The sequence below is a fragment of the Muntiacus reevesi genome, chromosome 8 (assembly GCF_963930625.1).
Source record: "Muntiacus reevesi chromosome 8, mMunRee1.1, whole genome shotgun sequence".
NCBI lineage: Eukaryota > Metazoa > Chordata > Mammalia > Artiodactyla > Cervidae > Muntiacus > Muntiacus reevesi.
This window is the reverse complement of record NC_089256.1, coordinates 65757628-65780474: the sequence shown is the minus strand read 5'-3', so window position 1 is coordinate 65780474 and position 22847 is coordinate 65757628. Positions and strand designations below refer to the sequence as shown.

The following is a 22847-nucleotide window of genomic DNA, read 5'->3' as shown; positions in this document are numbered from 1 at the left end:
TAGACACAAAGGGTCAAAGAGAGATGAATTATCCACCCTGCTAGGCAGTGTGTGCATGTGTGCTAGGTCACTTCAGTCGTGTCCAACTCTGTACAACCCTGTGGACTGTAGCCCACCAGGCTCCTCTGTCCATGGCATTCTCCAGGCAAGAGTAGTGGAGCGGGTTGCCATTCCCTTCTCCAGTGGATCTTCCCGACCCAGGGATCAAACCCGCGTCTCCTGCAGCTCCTTCACTGCAGACGGATTCTTTACTGCTGAGCCTCCTGGGAAGCCCCCATAGTGGCAGAGTAACCCCCAATGTACAAGGCTTCCTTGTATGAAGCATGATGTTTAGGTCTGATACCCAAAATGTAACATCATGTTCCCTCCCCCAGCTTTGAAGACAGCTTGGCTTGGGAGGGGCACCTCACTAACCCACCTCGTCTCAGACAGTGGACACTCCCTCCCCAACCTGGGGCTTACAGAAGGCAGCTTATACCAGGCCTGAACAAAGGCAAGTGCAAAAGGATAGGGAGAAGATTGTGCCACATATAAACAGTGATCTTCAAACTAACAAAAGGTAGACAGGGCCTCTGACAGTCAGGATCTGATCTATCTCACCAATGAGATCAGTCACTCCTCACCTGAACTCAGGACACTATGTCTGTCAGGGAGAAAATCTATAAATGAACAATCAGCCTCTCCCTTCTTAGCCAAGGCAACAAAAGTCCCCTGTTTGGAAGCCTGAAGAATAGGGAAATAAGGACCCCTGCTGTAACACCCTCTACCATTTCCCCAGTCATTCAAGTCAAGTTCTTGATCATAAATCTAAACTACACCCTTTTTTTCACTTCCTGGCCATCCCCTATATTTTATCAGTCACCAAGTCCTAAAGTTTTATCTCCTAGATATTTCTCCATACATCCTTTCCTCTCCATCTCTCCCACATGATTCCTACATCGTGCTCTCATCATCCTTTGCCAGCACTACAGTAACAATCCCCTAATTCTTCTTTCTGATTTAAGTCTGGTTCTGTCTTTAAACTAATCTCCACTCTTCAGCCAGAGTGATCATTCTGAAACTCAGTTCTGATCATGTCACCCTCTACCAGCTTCCCATTAACTAAAGGGTAAAAACCAAGCTCCTTAAATGAGCTACAAAAGTTCTTCATAGCCTACTACCTTTCCAAAATTACTTGCCCCATTTTCGCTGTCCCACACTCATCCTACTAATAGTAAAACTGATATGGCTTCTGATAGTCAGCATGTGGTTATAAATCTCCATCCTTTGTTCATGAGACTTCTTCTGTCTGAAATGCCCTTGACTTCATGTCCCATTAGGTTAACTCTGATTGAATATTCTGTTTAAGGCATTTCTCCTCCAGCAAGGCTTCCCTGACCTCAATCCTTGCTCCCTGTCCTCATTCCTCAGGCTGGGAAAATTATTCTACACTCACTCTGTGAATGGCTCTGGCACTGAGCTTACTACCCTATGTTGATTTTTTTTCATGTCTGTCTTCCTATTGGGTAGGGGCCACATGCCCAGTAACTACAGATTACTAGCACTCAAAATAAGTTTGTGGACTATGTATTTTCTATTCCTTCAAATCATTCATTCATCCTTTAATTTATCCATTAATTCAATTATCACTTACTGATGAATTTCATGAGGATGTCCCATCTCACTCACCCAATTTCATTTTGCTGAGTAATATCCTGATTTCCCAGATGTGTTTAGCCTGCATGGAAACCAATCATTTTCCCTCTTCTCTGCAGATTCCAAAGCATGTGAAGAACATTTGTTAACTATTTCCAAGTTGTGATTTGTTTTTAAATTACCCACTTGAATCATTTTTATATGCTTCTTGTTCTAGTGACAGAACTGACTGATTACTCTGCGTCTTTTTATGGGTATAGACTGCCATAAGTAATGCCGTGTAACAGCCCACTATTCTGTATCTGAGACTGTGCTCCCTCCTTTCTGGCTTCCACCTGCAGGGAATTCAAATCTCAATATAGTCATTAGAATTAAATACATGTTGATAAATAACAACAGGGAAGTAACATCAGTTTATTATTTTACAGCAGGTCTTTGAAGCCTTTTCTTGTTTTGAAGTCTGGCTTTAGATGAATGGGCACTGATTTTTTTTTTTTTATTCAGGTTCATAGAGGATAGAGTTTAAGAGCTTTCATATAAATCTTATATTTTCCAAATAAAATCTCAGAAAAGAATGGGGAAACTTAGGGAATGGGTGGTGGCCAGTCTGTGGAAGTCAAAGACAGGGCAAACCAGCTTGTCCAGAAGCACTGGGCTTGGGAGCTGGAGAGTAATGAAAATGACAGGCTCTCAGAGCTTCTTCCTCATCCTATTGATGAGGAGAAAGAATGGCCAAGAGTGACTGAGAGTAGGGAGGAGCCAGGAAGGCATGGCCATGAAAAGATGAGGAACAAAGGCCTCTATTCAGCTGTGATTCTCCTACTACAGAGGACCCACTCCTCAAGGAAAAAATTTGTATAAACTATATCATGAAGAAAACTTGTAAATAATAATGACAATAAGCTAATTGGTTAATTTTTTACTCCAGTAACCAGATTAATGTGTGTGTGTGTTAGTCACTCAATCGTGTCTGACTCTTTGCCACCCCATGCACTGTAGCAAACCAGGCTCCTCTGGCCATGGGATTCTCCAGGCAAGAACACTTGGGTGGGTTGCCATTTCCTTCTCCAGGGGATCTTCCTGACCCAGGGATCAAACTCAGGTCTCCTGCATTGCAGGCAGATTGTTTATTATCTAAGCCACCAAAGAAGATTAATATATATTCTTCCTTAAAAACTTTTGAAAATATGCTATGTGTGTGCTCTCACCCTTCGGTAGGGGATCAAAATATCTTAACCACCAGCCCAGAATGAACATGCACCCCAGAATGAATGCTTGTTGTTAACACCAGTAAGGCCATCCTGGAACATGAAGGGGAATAGAAAAATATACATACAATTATACAAATAACAGATATCTCTTTCCTCCTCGGCAAAGTTCCACATTGGATTCTAGTTCTTTTTCAAGCAATGAGAGTGACTTGTCATGAAAATTTGAAAGGAAACTCTGAAGTCTGTCTCATGCATGTTGACTTTTTGTCTGAAGATTAAAATAAAAATGGCATAAGAGTTTTTTCCCTTCATTTTCATCATTCTATCTGTCCTCCTCTCTGTTCCCAGGCCCTGAAAACTGGCCACTTCCCCACCAAACTCAGCCCTGCACCCTAAAATCCAAAGCTTCCTTCTCCAAACAGAAACTGGAGAAGATCCCCGTGGTTCCTTGATCTCCCGCCTTCCCCCTATCCCTGCCTTCCTGCCATACTTCTCATATCTCTCTCCCACCAGCCAGCACCTCCAGCAATTTTTCACTTCTTTTCTGCCTTCTCCTTCAGCCCTAGTTTCAAATTCAACCCTCCACTAAGAAGCTTTTTACATTATTCACTCCTTTGCCATTCTGTCTTATAGGAATTCTTTGGAGAAGAACAGCAATTTTGGATGTTCTGATGCCCATGTCATAAAGCTATAGCTCCCCACAGCATTTTTAAATGGGAACATTTGTTAAATATTTCAAATCAGTCATTCTCCACCTACTTATGTCATCTCATTTAACCATAACAGTGTAGTTACACATTATATCCACTTTTCAAGGAACTAGGAATTAGACAGAATAAAGAAGTTATAGAGCTCACACAACTAGTAAGCCATGAAATCAAGTTTTGAACTAGGAGACAGTGACTCCAATCTGTTTTGTTTTGTTTTTTTAATCATTGAAAAATTTTACACATAGTAATAACACTATCCAAAGTTTTGGAATCTGGCTTGATCTGACTGACATTTTTGTAAACTTGCTCAAATGTTTACCATACAAGAAAAGAAGGCTGGGTCACCACTGGACGTCTCCAGAAACCTCAAGTCAACAGAGCTCTAAGCAACCCTATGCTTAAGAATGTTAACCAGAATAAATTCTGTCTATTCCTACTGAGGGAAAGTAAAACATTAAGTTGATAGTTTCCTGATATGTTGCCATTTATTTGAATTAATGCTCCGTTAGGTATTAGGGGCTATAGAAAGATCAGTGATGATCAGCTGGGGGTTGGCAAAGGAAACAAACCCAAAGCATTATCTAAACAACTGAGGGCATTACTTTCTTTCTTCAGACTTAGAAAAAAAAAGAAAGCATCGACAGCTAGACATAAACCCCAAGTAAAGATGGGAGACTTGTTTCTGTTCAGGGTTGGGTGTGGGAATGTGTTGCGATGCAGCGGTCTCGTGCTGGGGTCCAACTGCACTCAGACAGGTTTGGAGGGCCCCTCTCGACCTCTCTGCCTTGGAAAGGCCTGAGCAGAGACTTATTCTTTAGGGCTGTACTGACTGACTGTGAACTTCATGTAAAATTGTATTATTTTCAACCTCAGAAATATTTACCAAAAAATCAGGGACCACGACCTCCTGGACAAAAGGAAAACTGTCACAGCACTGAAAGCAGGAGAGGACCGGGCCATTCTCCTGGGACTGGCCATGATGGTGTGCTCCATCATGATGTACTTTCTGCTGGGAATCACACTCCTGCGCTCATACATGCAGAGGTAACACCCCTGGGTGCTTGGGATGCTGTCTTCTGTCTTCCTTCTCCATCCTCCCACACAGCTTAGCAATTCCGAGGTCCTCTTTTTTACCTTCTTTGCTATGAAGCACTTAAAGCAGTGCCTGGCACATACTACTGTCAATGATGTTATCTAATAATGATGATAAAAATAGCTCTATGTGTAAACCACCTACTATGTGCCAGGGACTTGCCGTACATTACTTTTTTAATTTTCACAATTGTTCTATAAGGTAAGTATATATATTCTCATAAAATTAGCAACAGTGAGGTTCAAGAAATATCTAATATGTAGTGTCATTATTGTTGTTGTTCAGTCACTAAGTCATGTCCAGTTCTTGCAACCCCATGGACTGGAGCCCGCCAGGTTCCTCTGTCCATGGGATTTCTCAGGCTAGAATACTGGAGTGGATGGTCATTTCCTTCTCCAGAGGATAGTCCTGACCCAGGGACCAAACCCATGTCTCTAGCGTTAGCAGGCCCATTCTTTACTTGTGAGCCAGCTTTAGTATTTGGCAGGAAGAGCCAAGATTCAAACCTATATCCTGTTAATTTCAGAATCCCTGTTCTTGGCTCTTAACACCTCTGTCCATTCTCCACCTGCGTTCCTTTTCCTCCACAGCCCTCTCTTCCGTCACCCCACACACTAGCAGTTCTCAGCTGCACATTTCAACTTCCTGAAAATCTTTTAAAATTACTGACACCCAGGCCTCACCACCATCATTCCATAATGTCAGATTTAATTGGTCTGGAGTGGAACCCAGTCACCAGTAACTTTTAAAGTTCCCCAGGTGATTCTAACAGGCTGAAAAACACTGCTATGCACTTTTTAAAAATTAATTATTTAGTTTTAATTGGAGGCTAATTGCTTTACAATATTGTGTTGGTTTCTGCCATATATTATCATGAATCAGCCATAGGTATACATACATCCCCTCTCTCTTAAATCTCCCTCCTACCTCCTACCACACCCCACCCCTCTACATTATCACAAGGAGCTCAAATCTGGTGCTCTTTGCACTTTCTAAAATAAGAGGTTTTGAACTTTTCTTATTTAAGTATTTGCCCTGGGTTTACCACACAGATGCAGAGACAAACACTGAGTTGGCAAGTGTGTTCCCCCTTAGTAAGCCACGACACACCCCAGCGTTTCTAGCTGTTGTCCATATTGGACACTCCGAGCATGGGAAAGCCCAGCATTGCTTTCACTAATCAAGAAAGTCTCATGACGCTTCAGTTTAAAGAAATGAGGCCCTTTCAAATGAAAAACTGAGGTTTCAATTCAAAAGAGAATCAAACCATTTTGTGGCATTCATTTCCCCACTTAAATTAATACTTTCATTTTAGAAGCAAAATCTAGTTGAAACACAGTAATTTGCTAAAATTAAGGCATCATCTTTCACACTTATGGCCGCTCTACTCTGCCTCCCTGATGCTTTCAGCTCTACTCCTCAGTGAAAGCGCGGATGCCTCAGGCCGCAGTCCACTGATTTCAAAACCACTTTCCAATACTTACAAATGCTTAGCATCATCTAAGACTTTTTTTCTTCCTTGTATAAGCAAATTCTGACCACTCAAGCCCCCAGAAAATTTGCCACATCAGAGGGAGTCAGGGCTTGAATCCTGGCTCTGTACAAAATTGGACATGAAAAGGGGGGCCCTATTAACACACATCCAGCAAAAGAAGAGCTATTAATCTGCAAAGAAACGTACTTTTCTAATCACTCTGGTAATCAGTTTATATCCAGAAGTGAAACATCGACTCTGGGTACATTACTTCCTAATCACAAATATTACTCTTGATCATAAAATTATAAATATTTTAGAATGAAAAGTTGACCAACGGTCAGCTCGAGGGGTTTTCCTTGTTTGTTTGTCTGTTTAATCTTTCTAACTAAGAGGTCTCAGGACATGGATAGGAATCCATTAATCTCATATAATAGCCTCTTTTCCACTGTGGGGAAGCAGTGCAGTACCCCACAATGAGCCTGGGCTTTAGAGAAATACAAGACTGGGTGGAGTCACAATTTCCACCACCTACTAGCTATATGTCTTTGCATGCATTTGACTTCTCTGACCGTCAATTCACTCACCTTTAAAAGAATTTCATATCCAACATATAAAACAAAAAAAGACAATGTAAAGCATCAATTAGGATGAAAAGGGTACAATAACTGATGGCTCTTGGTATAATCAAAAGGTGAAGTTATCTTTTCTCCATTTTTAGGAAGACCTTAAAGAAACGCATCATTGTCCTTTCACCTATCACACCAGACCTTAAGCCCCTCCACTCTTTCATCATCTCTCCTCCCCTTCTCTGCCTGCAAACTAGGCAGACATTGTGAGATGAGGACCAAGGCATGACAGGAAGCAGGTTACAATGTAGAAATGCAGGGTGGATACAGGCTCTGATATAAAAAGATGCTACCTTATCCTTACTGGTGAATTTTATAAGGAAAAAAAAATCTAATTTAAATCAAGCATTGGAAAAGATGATACTATATTTGATATAAATCATTGGAAAAGTTCTTAGATGCCAGGCAAAGTTTATCTTATGTTTATATAGCAGTTAGCTTGTGGCTCAGCTGGTAAAGAATCTGCCTGCAATGTGGGAGACCTGGGTTCAATCCCTGGGTTGGGAAGGTCCTCTGGAGAAGGAAAAGGCTACCCACTCCAGATTCTGACCTGGACAATTCTATGAACTGTATAGTCCATCGGGTCGCAAAGAGTTGGACATGACTGAGCAACTTTCACTTTGACAAAGCTGCTCTATGCAAAGGCATGCACGTTACAAGTAGGTTGTATTATAGACTTGGAAGATTCTTCAGGTCAAGGAACTGACAAATGATCTCCTCTGCTTCCAGCTTCTGTGTCCTTGGCATCTGTGCTTACTCTTCTCCTCTCTGTGTAGTGTATGGACCGAGGAGGCTCAGTGCACCTTGCTGAATGCGTCCATCACAGAAACATTTAACTGCTCCTTCAGCTGTGGTCCGGACTGCTGGAAACTCTCTCAGTACCCCTGCCTACAGGTGTATGTTAACCTGACTTCTTCCGGTGAAAAGCTCCTTCTCTACCACACAGAAGAGACAATAAAAATCAATCAGAAGGTAGGAGCTTGGCACACACTGCATCTCGTTCGCCTCATGTAGCTCCGCACCAATCCATCTCCGTCTGTAGTTCCTCTGTGCCAGCATTTCAAAGCAAACATGCCACTACAAAGTAGACCCTGCCTCATCCAGTCACAGAGTTCATCACACTTCTTGACTCTTGCTTGAGAAACATTTATTTTTTGTGCAAGTCATGGTCAAATCAGTCCCCATTTTGTAGCAGTGAAGATGTAGCCTTTACTTCCATTTAGAAGGGTAAATACCATATCCTTATTGATACACAAATAGGTTAAATTTTTCAAAGCAAATGTGCAGCTTAATCTGAGTTATATAAGCAAAAAAAAAAAAAACCCAACAGGTATTTGTCATATACCTGGGAACCATGGGGTTAAACTGTATTTTGCCTTTCCAAGGTCATTGTCACTTAGTTCTATGGTCTTGGAGATATAACTTAACCTCTCTGAGCCCCAGTATCTTCTTCTCTAAAAAGGTAATAACAATGATCATCTTGCAATGTCATTGTGAGAATGAGAACAGAGTACAGAGCATGCCCAGCAAAGCTCAGGCAAAACCTTCAACAAATGGCCACAGTATGTGTGCCTGTGCCTATTTCTTCATAAACATTAGGTTCATCATGGCTGAATTTTCCAGCACTAATATATTCAAGTGCACCTGTCAAATGTTTAGTATCACTGTATTAAAGCTGCAAATAAAATTTGCATTTAAAAGGTCTGGGATAACCAATAAAGTGTCAGCAGAATCAACCTGCCATTATGAATTTTAAATTAAATACATTGCGTTTTCGATTTATGGCAGCAATTTAGATGGCCAGAGGACTTTCATATGCCAAGACAACCTGATGCCATTCTCTAATAGGACAATTGGCCCTTGTCACCATGATACAACTCTCACAACTCTAGTCTTTCTTGTAAAAACTCTACAATTATCAGCAGTTAAATGATACAGATTATATGTCTTGAAAAAACTCAATAGCTGTGGAGCTTGATACTAGAATGTAGGATTTGCTTTCTGATATATTAACACAAATAAGGAAACCCTTGCCTTTCGGTTACATTAACTTATTATCTTTGCAAGAATTTGCAAGAATTAAAATATTCTTGCAAATATCTCTGAAGACACAAGGTCTGCTCTGATTTCCTTTCATTTGTGGAAAAGAACACACAAACAATACCAATCTTAATCCTATTCTACAAATATACATAGCTAGTTCTCCCACAAAATGTGTGTTTTTCAAGATCCCTCAAGTCAAGTTTTTAAATCAAAACTGACCTGTAATTATGGATACTTATAAAACTCTCAAATCTCCAAGAAATTGAAAATTGGCCAAAACTGAATAGACATGAAAAACTGAGGCATATTTCCATTTTCTTGTCTTGATGTTTTATTAGTACAGCCCTGTGAATGCAACATGTAAGCTATAAACTGGGAGTGAAACTCATGGAAAATCTCCGTTAAGATTTTAGAACCAGTATTTTGTCTGCTGTCAGCATGATACTAGGTCATTGTTTAGTTTATTTACCTTGTTTTTAACTGTGATACATGCAAAAAATGAAAAAGTGCAGCTTAAGCACCTAAAGAGATCCTTTACATAGTTACTATGAAAGCAAAAAATAAAACCTGTCCTGCACTGCAGGAAATCAGAACCTTGAAGTTCTGATGACTAATGCTATCAAGTAGCTTTTCATTCATTTATTGGCATTTTGAATATATTTTTTTGTATAGTGTCTGTTCAAGTCCCTTGTTTTCTATTGAATTGACTCCATTGGATTGTTTCTTCTTAGTATTTATTATAGGAATTCTTTAAATTCAGATGCAAACCTTCCTTGATTGTTATGTTGCAAATATCTTCTCCGGATGTGAAATGTTATCTTTTCACTCTCTTAATGATGTATTTGAATGAAAGAAGTTTCTAGTTTTAGTGCAACCAAATCTTATCCTTGTTAATATTTATTTTTCTTTTCTTTTTTCCTTTCTTTCTTCTTTCTCTTCCTCTTTCTTTCTTTTTTTCAATTATTTGACTGTCCTGCTGTCAAAAGGTAAAAAGTCTTTACCTATCCAGAAGTCATGAAGCCAATTCTCCCAAATTATCTTCTAGAAATGTTATTTTTTTTCTTTCACACTTTGAGTACAATCTGCCTGGAATTGATTTTCATGCAAGAGTCAAGTTTCTAGATTTTCTTTTTATTCATATGGACAATCATTTGCCCAAGTCCATTTATGAAAAGACCACCCTTTCCTCACTGGATTATTTTTGTGATTCCATTTTCCCCTCTATTTTCTTGGAAGTTATCTGTTCTCTTACTGTTCTTTTAGTGTTTAACTAGTCATTACAACTTGAAATCTTGACTAATCAAGGATATTAAAACATTTTACCTTAACTTATTCTCTTCTCAAGTTACATATTATCATTTTTATTCTATATGTACTTTAAGCCCATGTAGACATTATATTGCTTTTGTGTATAGTAGTTATTTATTTAGATGTGTCCCCATTATTTTCCATCTCCTTATTCTTCATTTCTTCTTTTATCTTTGGTCTTCTATCTGGATCATTTTTTTCTACTTCCTTAAGAACATTCTTTAATATTTAGTACAATATCTTCTCTAAAGAAATCTCTGAAAGTATTCATTTGTCTGAAAATATTTTCTTTTCATTCTCAAAGTATCTATTCATTGAGTATATAATTCTAAGTTGGCTGTTTTTTTTTCTTTTGTTTCTGTACATTGAAAACACTTCATTGTCTTCTGGTAAGAATTATAACTATTTAGAAATCAGCTCTCAGTCTAATTGCTACTTCTTTGAAGGTAATCTTGGTCTGCTTTAAAGATTATTTTCTTTAATTCTTCACAGTTGAACTACTATTATGTGCCAAAGTGAACATTTATTTCTATCTTGCCTTAGTGTTCCAAGGGCCTCTCCTGCTGTTCCTTGAGCTTCTTTGACAATTTTAGGGGGTCTTCAGTCACTATTTCATCAAATATTTCCTCTGCTCTCATTCTTTCCTGATTCTCCTTTTTAGACTCCAATGGACCATGTTAGGCATTCTCATTGTATCCCCTGTATATCTTCCTCTTTACTATTTTTCCTCCTTTTGTCTCTCTGTGCTTCTTTCTAGATATTGACCTAACTTTTGATTTGCAATTCTTTCCTCAGCTCTGACAAATCTATCATTAAACCCATAATCCATTGAGCTCTTAATTTCTCTTACTGTATTTTTCATTTCTAGAATATGCATTCCAAACTTATTTTATACTTTCTAGTTTTCTGCAATATTCTAATTTTTGTCTTTTAAATTCTTCAACATAAAAAGTAAAATTGTAGTTATTTTAAAGTTTATTTTGAGGACTTCCAGAAATCTGAAGACCCTATGGGCCTCTTCTATTTTTTGTTTCTTGACTGTTTTCATGCTGCATTGTAATGTCTGGCTATTTTTCATTAGATATCAGACATCATATCTAGAAAAATAGTTATAAAAACAATTTTAAGCCTAGTTTGACGTCACGATGTCATCTTTTCCAAAACTTATTTCCATTTGCTTCTGCAAGGCCCCTAGGTACAAATCATAATCACCTCATTCTGACTACATAAACTGAAGTTTGAACTGAAGTCCCTGTGAGGATTTATCTTCTTCAGGTTGACCATCACTCCTAGGATGCAGCCTTGAAGTGTCCTGACCCAAAGTGAATATGGGCCCATGTTTGAAAGGCTGTAATGATAATTACTGCCCCTAGCTCTATAAGGCTATCAAAAATTCCATCCAGCCATCTGGGATCTCAGCCCCTTTTAGAATCAACAGACACTCCAAGGGGAAAGGTAACACCAAACAGTAGGCTCACCTTCTTGGCCCAGTGATTCTTCACTCTCTGGTTAGCTGTCCTCTGCCTTTAATTAGAAGCATAATATATGCATTGAAAATACAGTTATTACCATGTCAAAAGGTCACTAAACCATGATCTTAAGGTAGCATGAAAAACATACAAAATATTCCTGGGGAGAAAATTAAAATATTCTCTATCTTCACCTCTCCTTCCTATAACTGTTCCCCAAGCTCACCAAAAATAGTAACCTTTCCCATAGTTACCAACGAACGGGCATGGTTTTACTGATACGTAAGGCACACTACTGAAAATGTTTGATTTGAGACAACAGGAGGCGAAGAGATGTCAGTCAAGCTTCCTGCTTCTTTATAGAACGAGATTCAAAAGGATTTTATCTTTAAATTTTCACACTCTCTCATATATTCTTTTTCTTTAGCTTTTAAACCCAGTGACCAACCTCTTGTCACTAGTACAACTGAAGCTGCTTAAGCTGATAAGCTGGCATGCTCTGGTGGAGCAACTGACTAACTAACAATCTCTAGGAGCTGCAAGTAGGCTCAAGGGCCCCTGCCTCTCCTGGCAACAAGGCGTCACTGGGATCATAAACAGTGGCTGAGTATTGATTCACTGTGGTCGTTAAACTTCTCAGTGCTGATCTTCTTTAAGAGGTTAAAACTTTGTTTACTTTACCAGGGATCCCCCAAAGTCCCCATCTGGTTTAAGAGAATATTTCAAATGAATTTTTGTGTAAAACCAGAAAATATATCCATTTTTGATTTGTAATATAGTACTATATGGGCTTCCCAGTTGGCGCTAGTGGTAAAGAATCGACCTGCCAATGCAGGAGACGTTAAGAGATGGGGATTCTATCCCTGGGTCGGGAAGATCCCATGGAGAAGGAAACTGCAACCCACTCCAGTATTCTTGCCTGGGAAATCCCATGGACAGAGGAGCCTGGAGGGCTACTTTAGGGCCCATAGGGTCGCAAACAGTCAGACACGACAGAAGGAACTTAGCACACACACAGGCACAATACCATATTTTATACATATATATATTATATATGTATATAATATAATTATAATAAGGAAGCCAGCTATTCTGAGTGGAGAATAACTTGTAAGAATTAGCCAATTATTTAAAGCTCCAAACTCAACATCACCCCTCATTTTGTCACCCACTCTGAAGCTTTCTGGTTTCCCCACATGCAGAGAGTATACATATTTGGACCAGAATTTCTCAATCTCAGGACTGTTAACATCTGGAGTGGAATATTACTTTGCTGTCTCTGAGAGAAGGGTGGAGACCTGGTTTGTAGGTTGTAGGATGTTTAGCAGCATTCCTGGCTTTTACCCGCTAGAAGACTAGCATCCTCCTCCTCCATGTGTGACAACTAAAACAGTCTCCAAAGAGTGGCAGAACCACTGCTTTTTATTTTGTTTAGCTTTTACCTTGAATGCTGGGAGATTCTAAAATTTTAATCAAAGCTTGTAAGCACTGAGCTCCTCTGCACAACATTTAGTAGGATAAGGATAAAAGGGAAGAAAATAAAGTGAGGTTGAGAATCTAAATGAGAGAAAAAGAGGGACCCACATTTATTAAGTGTCTATGATATACTATGTGCCAGCACTATACTAAGAACTTTACAAAAATCATCTCATTTAATCCTGACTAAAACCCTACTCCTGAAGTAATAATAGTCATATTTTATCAAGAGCTCACAATAGGCACTGTATAAGGCTAAATATTTTATACGAACTCACTTGTTAAATGCAGCAGCAATCGCACATATTAGGTACCACTACTATCACCACTTCACAAAATCAAGCTGAACTCAGAAAACGAAATAATTTTCCCAAAGTCACACATTCACAACTTAGGTCTAAATTAAAACTAAATCTCTTTATCTCAACATGATATCTCTTAAAAAACAAAACAGCACATTCTCTTGAGAGAGTAAAGATAAGAGCTTTAGAAATTATAAATTCTATGAAATATTTACCCTTCTAATGGCATATTTTAGTGAATAGGTGAGAATCCACGCCATCCCATCATATGTCAAGAGGTGCTTAGGATCAAGTAAAAGGCCATGAGCAAGGAATAGAACTATCTGTGTTCCATAGGGACAAAATTGTATATTTAACACCAGTTTACACAGAATGGATATTAGACAGAAGTGCACCATGGAGAGAGAGGGGGGAAATGTGCCTGGAAATTTGACACGCAACATCCCCATAATTGGGACCTTAAACTTAGGAATATATATTGGATATTTGCTGAAGCTGTCTATGGACCATAGATTGAGAATGATTCTGTGGTTGACAAAATTTAGTCACTACTCACCAAAAGTGAATTGTGGCACAGGAATAGAAGGAAGAATGTTCCCCCAAACAGCTTGCACTGAGCATCAAGAAGAAAAACTTGGAAAATGAACCTAATTCTCTCCATTGCTGAGAAAGAGGACCAGGGTGAAGGGCAAGGTTAGATTTGATAGCTGACTTTCTCAAGGCCTAATTGGACACATCAGGGACCTGAACTCTCCCTGGTTCAATCTACTGTGGTTACTGACTAATCCTGAGGCTCCACACAGCTCCTTTTTCATTAGTGGGTTTCCTGGATCTTTTAAGCTTCCCCTCTACCCCACATCAAGCAGAAATGCCATAACAAATGTGAAAGCTCTGGGAAACACAGAAAAGGAAAACCTCTCTTGAGGGACCTGTGTCTCGATGCTGCAGGAAACCATATCACATAGCAGACTGTGAATACTGTTTTCCTCTCCTCTACGAAACATTTCAAACAGTCCCACTTGCCAAAATCAAGCAAATACTACAAGTGCAAACTTAAAGTCTAAACTAGATTTTGTGAGATTCACTTTTTTAAAAGTGATGGTAAGGAGCAGGAATGAAAATAACATCCCAGTTTACTCTCTCATCTCCTCTGTCCATCACTAGAGTTCAAAGAACTCAAAAGTTCAGAATATCCCTGTGGGCCAGAGTGCTCCAAGACAGACAGTTGGGCATCTCTACACCCTTTTAACGTAGGGATTATGTCCCCTTCTCCAGCACAGAACACAAAGCCTGGCACACCATGTATGCTTAATAAACATGTATACAACTCTCATTCTTTGAGGACACTGAAGAAGTCCTATCTGACTTCAGAACCAAGAATAGTTATGTTTCACATGAGCAATGCTTTTGTTTATATCTCATAGGCATTGAGAACAAGCATACCCTAGATACCACAGAGTTCTGAGAGCAAATTTGTGGCCCACCTCTGTGAAGTGTAGGGTCTCCCTGGTGGCTCAGAGGGTAAAGAATCTGCCTGCAATGCAGGAGACCCAGGTTCAATCCCTGGGTCATGAAGATCCCTTGGAGAAGGGAATGGCTACCCACTCCAGTATTCTTGCCTGGAGAATTTGATGGAAATAGGAGCCTGGTGGGCTACAGTCCATGGGGTCAAAAAGAGTTAGACATGACTGAATGACCTTCACTTTCATGTCACTTTCTGTGAAGTCTATAGTTTTTACTGAGAGCCTTTTCAGCCTCATTGCTGTCCCATTTCATCCCTCCTGCCTTTGTCCTATTTCTCTCTAATGATCTGTTTCAATTTGTTTATGTTTTTCATGCCTATGCTCGGAATGCAACCTGGTACTTTAGAGGTCCTCAAAAGTATTCATTAGATTTCATTAAACTTAACTCCTCTCTGAAATAAGACACTGCCTTTTTAATAAAAGAACAAATGGAGAACAAACCCTTTCCCTGAGGTGATCTTGAGAACTGACAGCTCCCTTCCTACTGTCATAAGGAAAAGGAGGATGGCCAGTGAGGTTATCCAGCCAAACATCCCCCTCCTACTGCCCACACTTATCCACATGGCTTTTATTTTTGGGTTGAAGGCCTGTCACTTTTTGCTTCACACTTGCCTAGTGAAGCATGTCTAAGCAAACACCCAACAGGTACTCTCTCAAAACTTCTGTACATCAGAAGAATAAAAATAACTCTATCCATGTGAAAGATTCTGGAAGGGAGGCTAAGAAACAAAAACTTTCAGTTCTTTTCCAAAGAACTGGAGAGAAGATGCAGTTGCTGGATCTTTGTTGGAAGGGAGAGGACAGTCAGAAGAAGGTGACAGGACCCAGGTTTCCTCAGCTGGGAGATGAAAGGTCATGCTGTGGGGCCATCTCTGTATTTTCAATACTAAATAGAATTTAAGAGATTGGGGAATGAACAAAAGTTTATTAACAGAGTTCAGGATGGAGAAGAAAGATATGAGTCTAAATCTTCCCCTGAATGGCTGCCTAGAGTTTTGGTAGGTTTCTATAGTCATAGTGTTTATTGCTCAGTTGTCTCCAACTCTTTGCAATTCCATGGACTATAGCCCAAAAGGCTCCTATTTCCATCGAATTCCCCAGGCTAGAATACCAGAGTGGGAATCCATTCCCTTCTCCAGAGTATCTTCCCGTTCCAGGGATCGAACCCAGGTCACCTGCAATTGCAGGCAGCTTCTTTACCATATGAGCCACCAGGGAAGCCCCTCTATAGTCATATATATATATATAGACTATATATATATATAAATTTATATATATATAAACAAATTTTAAGTGGTATGCAAGTGTATTCAGTTCAGTTCAGTCACTCAGTCATGTCCGACTCTTTGTGACCCCTTGGATGGCAGCATACCAGGCCTCCCTGTCCACCACCAAGTCCAGGAGTTTACTCAACTCATGCCCATTGAGTCAATGATGCCATCCAACCATCTCATCCTCTGTCATCCCCCTCTCCTCCCACCTTCGATCTTTCCTAGCAACAGGGTCTTTTCAAATGAGTCAGTTCTTTACATCAGGTGGCCAAAGTATTGGAGTTTCAGCTTCAACATCAGTCCTTCCAGTGAATATTCAGGATTGATTTCTTTAGGATGGAATGGTTGGACCTCCTTGCAGTCCAAGGGACTCTCAAGAGTCTTCTCCAACACCACAGTTCAAAAGCATCAATTCTTCGGTGCTCAACTTTCTTTATAGTCCAATTTTCACATCCATACATAACTACTGGAAAAACCGTAGCTTTGACTAGATGGACCTTTGTTGGCAAAGAAATGTCTCTGCTTTCTAATATGCTGTCTAGGTTGGTCATAATTTTTCTTCCAAGGAGTAAGCATCTTTTAATTTCATGGCTTCAGTCATTCATACATCTGCGGTGATTTCGGAGCCCCAAAAATAATCTGTCACTGTTTCCATTGTTTCCCCATCTATTTGTAATGAAGTGACGGGACAAGATGCTATGATCTTAGTTTTCTGAATGTTGAATTTTAAGGCAACATTTTCACTCTCCTCTTTCACTTTCATCAAGAAGCTCTTTAGTTCTTCGCTTTCTGCCATAAATGTGGTGTCATCTACATATCTGAGGTAATTGATATTTCTCCCAGCTATCTTGATTCCAGCTTGTGTTTCATCCAGTCCAGCATTTCTCATGATGTATTCTGCATATAAGTTAAATAAGCAGGGTGACAATATACAGCCTTGATGTACTCCTTTCCCTATTTGGAACCAGTCTGCTGTTCCATGTCCAGTTCTAACTGTTGCTTCCTGACCTGCATACAGATTTCTCAAGAGGCAGATCACGTGGTCTGGTACTCCCATCTCTTGAAGAATTTTCCAGTTTGTTGTGATCCACACAGTCAAAGGCTTTGGCATAGTCAATAAAGCAGAAATAGAAGTTTTTCTGGAACACTCTAGCTTTCGATGATCCAATGATCTTGGCAATTTTATCTCTGGTTCCTCTGCCTTTTCTAAATCCAGCTTGAACATCTGGAATTTCCCAGTTCATGTATTTTTGAAGCCTGGCTTGGAGAATTTTGAGAATTACTTTACTAGCATGTAAGATGAGTGCACTTGTGTGGTAGTTTGAGCATTCTTTGGCATTGCCTTTCTTTGGGATTGGAAATGAAAACTGACCTTTTCCAGCCCTGTGGCTGGAAAAACTCAGCAGTGGCTGAGTTTTCCAAATTTGCTGGCATATTGAGTGCAGCACTTTCACAGCATCATCCTTTAGGATTTGAAATAGCTCAACTGGAATTCCATCACCTCCACTAGCTTTGTTCATAGTGATGCTTCCTAAGGCCCACTTGACTTCACATTCCAGGATGTCTGGCTCTAGGTGAGTGATCACACCATCATGATTATCTGTGTCATGAAGATCTTTTTAGTACAGTTCTTCTGTGTATTCTGCAAGTGTCTTATGTACCTAAAACTATTGTTCCTATGTTCCTTTGTGTTCTATATCATGCACTCTAAAATAAAATTTTTCCTAGACAACACATTCCATCAAAAAAGAATGATTTAAAAACTCAAGGATTTTTATCTTTTCAATCTATATTACATTTTTTCAACTAAGTGTAAATCACTCAACTCAAATTTTCATTTGTTGAAATGCATTCTACATACTCTAATCACATAAAATGATGAAATCATAAGATCACTAAATCCTTACCCCAAGTTCATACCAGTCTTAGAAACAAACACATGGCTATACTTTGAAGCAGAAATCTAGAATCCTAATGTAGGGTTTAGCATAATGTCAGATCTCTTTGGACACAAAAACAAGGAACACATGACAAGAGTTATCAAACAAGTCTATTCCTGTGAAAACCATATAGCTAGTCATTTCACCATCCTTAAAGTTTTTGCACTTTAGTATGGGGCATGTGGTTAAAGATTTTATAGATCATACAGACAAATGGGACATTTCAATAAAAAGTTTATTAGTAAAAACTTATTGGGACTTTATGCATATTCACACACCCTCACACACCCCTGCCAGGAAGGCCCCTGGCATCAATATATATAATAATCATTTATAAATAACATCAATTAATTATATATAACATTCATTAGTAGCATTTATATATATTATATATATAATACAACCACATTATATAGATAAAGAAGTTGATTGTGAGGACTCAACAAGCCAAGTAACTTGGTTATAGAAACACAGTAACACAGTAACCAGATCTTCCATGACATGTCACGGGCTTGTTACACTACCTCATACATTCACAAGCACAAAAGAAGTTCTCACCAATAATAAAAGCAAATGAACGACTGACATATGGTGGAATTTTCAGGGATAATATTAGTCTAGTGGAAGGCAGTTTATGTGTGTTGAAAGGTGGAGGGTGGCGTGGTTAGAAAAAGCTAAAAGCACAAGAGCAGAGGAATCTTTTCTCCACTAGTAACGTGAAGCTGCATTTCTAAGTGCCACTGGCCACTGGGCCCACATCCAACCATATGGGACACGCCTCATCCAGCTAGTCCAAACACGTGCATTTGAGACCCTGATGGCTTCAAACTTTAATAAAGCAACTTCTGTATTACAGCCTTGCTAAATGGTCTCAAAAGTAATTTATATCTCATTGTATCTGGAAGAATCTTATGCAGTAACAAAATTATTGTCATTGGCTGATAAACATTTATCCAAAAAAAATTTTAAAGTCAAATTCACAAGAGCATAAGAAATGAAAAAACTCTATTTTTAATGGAATGCCATTTTTATTGAGATCATTTCAATAACTTAGTACTGTTAGCCACTAAAACTACTACTATAAACTCTCCTGGCACCAAAATATGAAGAAGCCTGATGCATTTATATGCTAAAGTGGCTCATTTTTAATTCAACCATAAATGTCTTTAAATTTTTTTAATGCTTTCCGAATCAAAGCATTAAAAAAAATTGTAGACATGACCTGGGCAGCTCTGAAGAAGGAAAAATATAAAGGTATCCCCTTATTACTTTAAACCCTTTTGATCCAGAAAGCATCCAACTGGTAGAAAATTTGTTTCACGGCAGTCATAGGCCAATTTTCATACTAAGTTATAACTCGCTGAGAAATTCTGCTTTCTTGGGGACACTTTCAGACCCTTAATGTTGTGCTAGTACCAGGTCTCTGCAGTACTCACATTTATGAGTGTACTCACATTTATTCTTAGCTGATTAAATCTGAAAGTATCAACCAGCCCTTGTATGTGAACATTAAGCCTTGTTTACGATCAATATCAGTATGTGCATCCTCCTTTCTTAACTAATTGCAGAATCTTCCTGATGTTTATAGAGAAATGATCCAATCATTATTGCACAGTAAAAAAAAAAAAATTGAGGTGCCAGGATACCCACTAAAATAGGGAAAAGAGTCATTCAAACATACTCCATTAGCAAAACTCATTCCATTTCTTTTATACTTCCTTTCTGTGAAATATACAAGTCTAAATTGGTGTCTGGAATTCCAGAATCCTGCCCCAAAACTTTCATCAGTGTCCCTCGAAGTTCACCAACAGCTCACCTCATCTGTGTCTCCTTACACAGTCCTATGAGTTGTGTACGGTACTGTACAATCCTAGGAGTGTCAGTGACACTGTAAAAGTCATGATTGTCAATATTCAAATCACATCTTATAAACTGGCAGTATTAGTAAGATACATGGGTTTTTTTCATGAAGTCAGTGTAGTATGACAATTTTTCAACAGAGAATAAGTGTTTTAATGATTCAGCATAGTTTTCTAATTCACATGAAAATACCAGCTTATCAGCAATCTTGTCACTAACCATCTTAAATCAGATAAATCAATTAAATTAATCATTTGATAATGTGTATAACAAGGAATAGGAATTTTTTTCCTATTGGGAGGCAATAAAAACCCTTTTTTACTGTAAAGAGGGTAAAGACTTAACCAAGGCCCACGTATCTCCTAGAGAAGTGATTTAAATCACTTTTTTCTTAACTTTTTAAAAAAATAGATTCATTGTTATATTGGTTTTTTCACAGCTCATTTACAGACCAAGGAGGAGGGTCACAGAGATTTCATCTCCTAAGAGACTTTTTTTTTAATTGGAATATAGTTGATTTACACTGCTGTATTACTTTCTGTTGTATGATAAAGTAAATGTTATACATATATCTACTCTTTTTTAAGGTTCTTTTCCCATATACATCATAGAGTATTGAGTAGAGTTCCCTGTGCTATATAGTAGGTCCTTATAAGTTATGTTTTCTATATAGTAGTGTATATATTTCAGTCCCAATCTCCCAATTTATTTCCCTCCTCCTTCCTTCCTGATAATCATAAGATGGTTTCCTACATCTGTAACTCTACTTCTGTTTTATAAATCAGTTCATTTATACCATTTTTCAGATTCCACATATAAGCAATATCATACAATATTTGTCCTTCCCTGTCTGACTTATTTCACTCAGTATGCTTTTTAATTTAGGAGAATATATGCAAAAACATATCTATAAATAAGAAGAAAAACTACAAAGTTCTTTAATTCCATCTGTACTCAGAGAAGAGGGAGAGAGAGGAGAAGGAGAAAGAACAGGAAGAGGGAATAGAGGGGGAAATATCATCGGAAGGGGACAGGGCAGGAAAGGAAAAGAGAGATACAAAGAAAGAAATCAAAGGATATAAGTAGGTAGGAAAAAAAGAGAGGCATATAGAAGAGAGACAGCAAGAGTGATAACAGGTGAAAAGATCAAAGAAAAGATATTTTAAATTCTCAGAGTACTAGTTTAAGAGTAAATTGAATCAATTCTGCTTTATTTTTCCTTGCTTTATGAAAAAAGTTACTTTGTCAGTGCTAACTAGGCATGAACCATTTATCACAGGTCTTCAACTATTCAATATCCCTACACTTTCCAAGATTCGTTTTTAGCAACTCATCAGGGGTATAGCTGTCTTCTTGACCAAGGTAATTTGACTAAAAATAATCAAGCCAAGCCAAAAAGACAAGAGTAAACTACCTTCCCTGAGAGAACTGGCAGTTTTTGATATTACATGGACAGTTGTGGACAGATATGACGAAAGGTTGACACTCTATTCTGTGGAAAAGTATATTCAATGGAGAATAACACCATGTTTAGCTGTGGCAAAATGAATCCACTTGAGTTATTTGATTTTAATCAACATTTAAATTATATGAACAAACTATCAAAGTACATCCTGGTCAAATACCTAAAAGCACTGTTTTAATCAGTGTGTGAGTTCTTAGCTTCTGGAGGCACTAGTTTGAATATATATTTTTTAAAAATCATGGTTATTTCACAGATCATTAAGTTGACCTCTATACTCCTCCTCATACTAGATACACACACACACACAGTATTTTCTGGTGACAAGTTTATCTCATTTTCCACAGTGCTCCTATATACCTAAGTGTGGAAAAAATTTTGAAGAATCCATGTCCCTGGTGAATGTTGTCATGGAAAACTTCAGGAAGTACCAACACTTCTCCTGCTACTCTGACCCAGAAGGAAACCAGAAGAGTGTCATCCTAACCAAACTCTACAGTTCCAACGTGCTGTTCCATTCGCTCTTTTGGCCAACGTGTATGATGGCTGGGGGCGTGGCAATTGTTGCCATGGTGAAACTCACACAGTATCTTTCCCTGCTCTGTGAAAGGATCCAACGGATCAACAGATAAAATCAAAGTGGATGAGATCATTTTCTTTAAAGCTCAAATACTGTTTTCTTTCATTCTTCACCAAAGAACCTTAAGTTTGTAATGTGTAGTCTGTTATGAGTTCCTTAATATATTCTTATACGTAGAGCAATAATGCAAATGCTGTTCTATATGCAAACATGATGTCTTTATTATTCAGGAAAGGAAACAACTGTTTTTTGTTGGTTGGGTTTTTTTCTTAATCTTGGTTCTATGCTGGAACTAGTACTTCCTTCTCTCCTTCTGCCAAAATCGGGCTCAGTCATTTATTTGCCAAGCTTCATGGAGGAATATAGGCAATATCAATGTGACAAGATCTGTGCTCAGAGTTGTCAGATCTCTTGATATATCTGCAATATTTTTTGTCATTCATTGTTTACTAAAGCTGCAGCCAAAAATATTTTTTCTTTCCTTACTCTAAACTGAGCCCTGTAGCAAGTGAAGGGACCAGATTTCCTAACTAAAGGATGTTGTGCATTTTCCTTGTATTTCTACCATATCACTGTAAAGAAGAGGGGAATCCCAGCAGCTAGTTTTTCTTTTATTACTTTATACTCATAACTTTAGATTTTTTAACTGATTTCCAAAAAAAATAAGCTGTTTTCATTAACCAATTCTACAATCTCTTTCTGTGATTTAATAGAAAATGAACAGAGCCCTTTACCATGTAAGACCCTGCTACTGTGTGAGAAACTAACATTTACCAGGAGTTTCATTACCTATGAACTGACAAGGTTGAATACAATCCGGAAAAGTCTATGTTACTAAGATATTTGTGTGAAAATCTTTAT

General features: G+C 38.5%; 1 protein-coding gene across 1 annotated transcript in view; it reads left to right on the top strand.

Moving 5' to 3' along the window:
* The window catches only part of KCNMB2 (potassium calcium-activated channel subfamily M regulatory beta subunit 2), a 35620-nt gene extending 13582 nt beyond the window's left edge, over positions 1–22038 (top strand). Inside the window, exons 2-4 of the mRNA XM_065943551.1 lie at positions 4430–4600; positions 7529–7724; positions 21754–22038. Of these exons, the coding sequence (XP_065799623.1) occupies positions 4430–4600; positions 7529–7724; positions 21754–22038 (652 nt within the window). The remainder of the gene's footprint in view (positions 1–4429; positions 4601–7528; positions 7725–21753) is intronic.
* The last annotated feature ends 809 nt before the right edge of the window (positions 22039–22847 follow it).